Genomic DNA, 6,426 nt, shown 5'->3' with positions numbered 1-6,426 from the left:
CGTGTAGCCAGTGGCGGTCAGACCTGGACCCCAGGCTGCTGGTTCCCAAGCTCACGTCCTGCCCACTCTACCACACTGCCTTCAGGTGGTGCGGGGACTCCAGCCACGCGGTCTGACTCGAGCCTGGGCATTGAGGGCGGGGGCCGTAAGGACAAAGACAGAGGAGAGGTGGTCCCTGGCTCCCAGGGGTCACACACCCTCCTGCCTCCAGACGGAGGAGAAGGTGCGGGAGGCCAAGGAGCTGAAGGAATTGTGTTCCGGCCGGGGGCCCTGGTTCTGGATCCCGCTCCGCTCCCACGCCGTCTGGGAGCATACCACAGTCCTGCTGACCTGCACCGTCCAGGCCCGGCCTCCTCCCCAGGTCACCTGGTAAGCTGCTGGGTTGGTGGGAGGGGGGCCAGAGCTTGAGTTCCTTGCAGCCACCTCCCCAGGAGTTCCTGACGCCTTATCCACAGACCCAGGGCTCTGCCCACCCCCCCAAACAGCAGCTGCTGCCAGATTCGGGCCGGGTTATTCTTAGCTGCCTCCCAGTCAGCCTGGGGCTGGAAGACTGGCCCCCCGGGGAGGCAGCCCTTGTAAAAATATGATTCTGGAGGCAGAAGGCAGCTGCTCCACGCTGGGCATCTCAGGGTCACAGGACACGGTGGGAGGCAGGACAGGGGCCAAGCCGCAGGAGGAGGCAGGCGGGCGGGGACCCTGCAGGGAGAAGGAGGGCGAGCCTGGGGTGGAAACCTGGGGTCCCAGGCCTGGCTTTCATTCTCTGCTAACTCAGTGTGTGGTTCCAGCTATGTCGCTTAATCTCGCTTATCCTGCCTCAGTTTCTCACTGTGCAGAACGGGTCAAAGACCACCTGCCCACTTTGCGTCTAGGGAGAATTTAATGCCGCAGCTACATGGAAGCCCTCAGAATTTGAACGGGGAGGGAGTTGGGAGACAGCACTCCTGGGAGGGTTACTGTGCACAATCCGGGAGGCCAGGTCTTGGTGGGGTGTGGGGAGAGGGGCAGGGGTCTCCAGGCAGGCATGGTAGAGACAGGGCTGGGCATGGCTCCTTGGGAGAGGAGGGAGGGATTTCAACAATAAATTCTAAGAGTGTCCTTTGTGTCAGGCCCTAACATGGCCCTGGGCACAGAAATGGCAGATCTCCCCTGGGGACTCAGCCCAAGAGAAACAGCAACACACAGAGAAGTGCATCTGTGGGGCAGAGAGGGGGAAGCGGCTGGCTTAGCCTGGAGGTCCAGGAAGGCTTCTTGGAGGAGGTAGCACAAGCTGGATCTTGAGGGCAAAGTGAGCACAGTCGAACAGACAAGAAGACTAGCACACCAGTACCCACGGACAGGAAGACGCAGCAGCCTGCAGCTCATCCCGTTTTGCCCTGACTCAGCACTGTCTCCCCCTCGAGCGTCAGGGGTACTCACGAGGCAGGAACTATTTCCCATTTCATGGGTGAGGACCTCAAGGCTCAGAAGCAGTGGGATTTGTCTAAGACCACACAGCCAGCGTGAGCAGGATTCAAACTCAGGTCTCCTGCCTCCAATCCCTCGGCCCTTCCTGCCGGCCCACACATAGGAAAGTGACCGTTACCATTTTCCCTAAGCACAGGCCAGCAGGTGGCATGGAGGTCACAGCTCTGGATCCCACATGGCCACCTCTGGTTTGAGTCCTAGACCCAGCAGCTCATAAAAACCCTGGGCATGTGTGCACGCGGGGCCCCCAGTCCAGAGAGGAATATGGAGGGAAAGGCTTGCAGTGCGGTCACCCCCGGGGGTGCTTTCTCACTCTCCCCCTCTCTCTGTCTCCAACTAGCAAACGCACATGCCCTGTGGCAAAAAGAAAGTATTTAAGCCAGGAGCAATCAAGAGAGCCTTCCTGAGGGAGTCGCCCAGGGCTGGCACTCATTCTAAACACCCTGCGAGGCACCTCGCTGCCACTGAGTGCTGTCTACAGGGACCTGGGTCCTGCAGTTGTCCCCACATGCAGGTTGCTGCTCCCAGAGGACCACAGTCCCCTCTCCTGGCCTGGGTGAAGCTGGGTCAGCACCTCAGCTGTCCAGCTTCGCGGCCGCGCCCTGCCCTCCCTGGCGCCGAGGCCCACGTCTCAGGCGTTCCAGGAAGCCTCTCCCAAGGGGACTTGTTCCCATCCCTGCCAACAAGGTCGCCCCGACTGGGAGCTGAGCATTCCTGAAAATGGCAGGAGCCCCGATCTGCCACCCCAGCCCCAGCAGCCAGATGGCCCTGGGTTTTCATCGTCTCCTCGGGCTGAGCCACACCTCGTCTCCCGGCATGGCCTCCAGAGGTTCGGTCCAGGCCCAGGGAGACACCCAGCTCGGGTCAGAGGGCGCCACCCAGCTCGGGTAAGCAGGAAGGTCCTGGCCCGCCTGGCTCGTCAGGACAGTCCGCCTACCCAGCGCTTGGTGAGCACCTCCTGACCACAGAGGCCCGACACACAGACGCACAGCCCCCAGCGGGCACCAGGAGGGTTGTGACACTGACCCAGCTTGAATCAGTGTCCCTAGAGAAGGACATACCTTGTCATGGTGGGGGCTCCTGGACGCAGTGGGGAGCTGGGGGACACCAGCCCTGCAGACCTCCTCCCAGGGTCAGGCCGGGAGACACTGCCACAGCACTCCTGGAGGACTCTGGGAGAACTGCAGAGGGACCGCTTGTCTTGAAACCCAGTGCCCGAGGCTCCAGGTCTCTGGCCAACAACAGGGCGGGTTTAAATGAGGGCCGGACTGGCCACATCCACGCCACCAAAACATTTGGTCCCCCAAACCTTAGTTCTTCATTTTTTTCAGATTTTTTAATTTTTAAAAAAATTTTTTTCAGATTTTTGCCGCAGGGCATGTGCACTTGCCAGAGAGACAGAGAGAAGGAAAGTGATAAATCATCCCCTAGGAGGGAAGGCCACACCGCAATCCCTTCTCCTCCTTTTTCTCTGGGGCTTTTGAGCAGGCGCACACATGTAACCCGGCATGATTTTCATGACACCAGGTCTAGGACTCAAACTGTAAAGTCAACCATGTGGGATCCGGTCCTTAACCACCACGCCACCTGCTGGCCCCAGCATGAAACTCAGTCTTTCCTAGGGCCTCGCTGAGCCAGGCTCGGGCTGGGCTCAGGTGACCCATTTAATGTTCCTGTGACTGGCTGCCACCCAGGGCCATCCATGCAGTCGTGCCTTCGAGGCCTGACCAAGAGGCAGAGACTGGGGACTGAGGCCCTGACCATGCCCAGAGCTGCAGCTGCTGCTGCTTCCTACTTCCAGGAAAGGCAGAGGCTTCTGGAATGTTCCTGACAGGTGGGGGCCTAGCCCTGGTCTCCAGGCCCAGATTAGCCATTGCCCTCCCACAGGGAAACTCCGTTGGGCTCCTTTCCAAAGAGGGCGCACCCTGGGGGGCCGTGTGGTGGGCATGGTGTGGCCCTGTTTGGTTGCCACGGAGACAAACAGGCTGTGGGAAGGCCTGTCGAAGGAGGGCAGCCCACTGAGGCCTGGGCGCCCGCCCTCGGCCGGGCCTCCTCCTCAACCTCACCCACCACCCCTGGTGCACGGAAGGATGCCATCACCCCATGGGAATATCTGTGCTACGGCCTCAGGGACAGAGACCCAGAGAGTGACACTGACTTGCCTAAGGTCACATAACTGTCAAGAACCCAGGCCTCAGGCTGGCCTTGTGGCCTAGTGGTTAAGGCACCACACCGATGGCTAACGACACGATCCAGTCCCACCTCCGACAGCTTGAAACACACACGAGACACGTCGTGTGCACCCAGAGCACCGACACACGGGGACCTGGAGGGGGAGCGGCTGCAGCATGCTGTGACTGTGACCAAGGTGGAGGGGGCGTACTCTCTCTCTCTCTGTCCCTGGTGAGCACACACGCTCTCTGGCGATGAACGTAACCATAGGAACAGTTAAGAACCCAGGCCTCCTGGCACGCTGACACCCCCAGCCCTGACGCCTTGGGCCTGCAGGCCTCCAGGCCACCCAGCAGGGAGGACAGGCCCAGAAACAAAGGCACGAGGTCTACTCGGTCACCTGGGAGTCACCCGGGAGTTTAGACACGCTGACGCCCGGGCTCACCCCTGAGGTTCCGGCACCTTCCATGTGGGCCGCAGCCTGGGTGCGGAGTTGTTGGGTCTGGGGTTTTGCTTGTTCATGTTAATGGCTTAGCCAAGGCGGGCCATTTTCCTTCCCCCCACCTGTCTGGGTGCCCACGGCACAGGCTGCTGTGGCCACTGCCCCTCGGATCCCGCAGGCGGGGCGTCCTCCAGGTCACTGCTGGGGGCTCTGCTGCTGGCTTTGGTGGCATGAGGTAGCACTGTCATGGCCTTGTCCCTGCTGCAGGACAGAGGGGAAGGTGACACAAAGGGGGCCAGGGCATCATCAGAAGAAGCCCCCGACCCCGTTCCTCACTCTCTGTTCACAGCGCTGAGTCATAATGCCACACCCAGCAGAAAAAGAGGCAAGGAGGCTTGGCATGGGTTGGGTGGCCCCCAGGGAGGTCTGTTTCTTTAGAATACAGGAGAGCCTGGTCTTGGAAAACAATGATCAGTTTTTTGGTTTGTTTGTTTGTTTGTTTGTTTATAGATTTTGCTATAGGGCGTGTGCATTCATGCATTCACTAGACAGACAGACAGACTGAAAACGAGAACCCACCCCCCCAGGGGGATGGCCACTCTGCAACCCCTTCTCCTCCATCCTCCTCTCAGGATTTTGGACGCACACGCACCTGGTGCAAGTTTTAAGCCACCAGGTCTGGGACTCGAATCATGGTCGCCTACGTGGGAGTCCAGCATTGTAACCATTATGCTATCCACCGCTCCAAACAATCAGCAGCTTCTGGTGCAAATTCTCAGAGGCTCATGTTCCAAACTGGGCCTGGAGATTTATTTGTTTTCATTTTTTCTTAGTGCCAGAGGCCACGTGCACTGCCAGAGGGAGTGAGGCATCACCTCCAATGGGATGTGGCATGCCCCGGCCCCCCCTCCATTTCTCCTTCCTGTCGGGATCTGGGATCTGGGGCACACATATCCATACACCCTGAGGGTTTTTGAAACTGCCAGGGCCAAGATTCAAACCACAGTCAGCCATGTGGGATTCAATTCACCTAATCACAGCTACAGGGCCATACCTGGGCATGGAGACTTTCTGGGGCTTCTAGCTAGAACCAAACTAAAGAACAGCTGACTGAAGGGCTGGCAAGGGAGACAGGGACTGGGGGTCCTTTCCTTGGCAAGTTCCCTTAGAGAGGGAAAAGCTGGGCCCGGTCCAGTTTTTTGGGGTACCCCTGATAGGGGAAGAGGAGGTACCCCTGATGACAGACTCCCTCTTCTCTGCCCCCAAAGGAGAATGAACATGGGCGTCCGCAGTGCAGGGCATCAGGGAGGCTTTGCATGCCTGCCCACGTGGTCCCACAGCAGCCCTCGGAGACAGGCCTTCCTGTGGTCCCATTCCACAGGTGGGGGTAACTGAGGTTCAGGGCAGAGAAGTGCCGCCCTGGCCACACAGCCAGCGACCACAAAGCTGGAGGGCTCCGGTCCTCCCTGGCCCTCCCACACTGCCCAGCAGCCACCTCTGTCTCCACAGGTACAAAAACGACATCCGACTCCAGCCCCACCTCTGTCCTGCCGGAAAGTACCGAGTCACCAACAACTACGGGCTGCTGACCCTGGAGATCAGGAGGTGAGACCCTGGTCCCCAGGCCCAGCCTCCACCAAGGCCCTTCCTTGGGGGTGTTTCCCAGAAGTGTCCGGTGCTTGGTAAGGGCCGGTTCCGGGATCAGCCCTCGCCTTCCTGTCTCCGGCACCCAGAGTCAGGTTAGGTTGATGTGGAGGTGCAGGGAAGCCGTGTGTAACACGCTCACCCACCCCTCCCGCCTGCATGGTCGGACACCTCGGGAACACACAGCGAGAAGTTTGGACTAGGAGGCTCGGCAGGGACTGGATGTGAGCTGAGCTTGGGAAGCTCCTTACGGGGAGAGAGGACACACGGATGGGCGCATGCACACACGTGCACACACATGTGCACACAGACACACGAGGGCACGCCGTGAGGGGACGGTCAGAGAGGCCTTAAGGACAGGGCGAGTCTTCAATGGGATTTCTTTTCAGCTCACTTCCATGAGAGAGGGAGGCGGGGAGGTGATCAGGGCCAGCGCCTCTAGAGGTCTTTCTGCCACGACCCCACGTGCACCTCGGCCTCTGCTGCACAGGCCTATGTGCACCCCCCGGGGCATGGGAAGGCCCTGAGACGTGACCCTGGGCCCTCCTGTGGCCTCAGCGCGGCAGAGCTCTGTGACCACTGTGTCACCACAGTGGCCACCAGGCACAAGGCCGGGAGAGCACGGTGCAGAGGCCGAGCGGCCTGCAGAAGTACAGTCTTTCCCAAGCAGGCTTTGGGCACAGGCACTGCCCTGCATTACTGCC

The 6,426-nt window shown here is 59.9% G+C and overlaps 1 protein-coding gene across 1 annotated transcript in view; it reads left to right on the top strand.

The window, feature by feature from the left end:
- MYOM3 (myomesin 3) overlaps positions 1-6,426 on the top strand; it is a 76,031-nt gene that overhangs the window by 5,006 nt on the left and 64,599 nt on the right. Inside the window, exons 5-6 of the mRNA XM_006159470.2 lie at positions 212-369; positions 5,588-5,683. Coding sequence (XP_006159532.1) covers positions 212-369; positions 5,588-5,683 — 254 coding nt within the window. The remainder of the gene's footprint in view (positions 1-211; positions 370-5,587; positions 5,684-6,426) is intronic.

This window comes from Tupaia chinensis, unplaced genomic scaffold (genome assembly GCF_000334495.1).
Source record: "Tupaia chinensis unplaced genomic scaffold, TupChi_1.0 Scaffold000628_1, whole genome shotgun sequence".
In the NCBI taxonomy this organism is placed as follows: Eukaryota; Metazoa; Chordata; class Mammalia; order Scandentia; family Tupaiidae; genus Tupaia; species Tupaia belangeri.
Note: the sequence above shows the minus strand (reverse complement) of the source record. Positions and strands in the feature narration are given on the sequence as shown.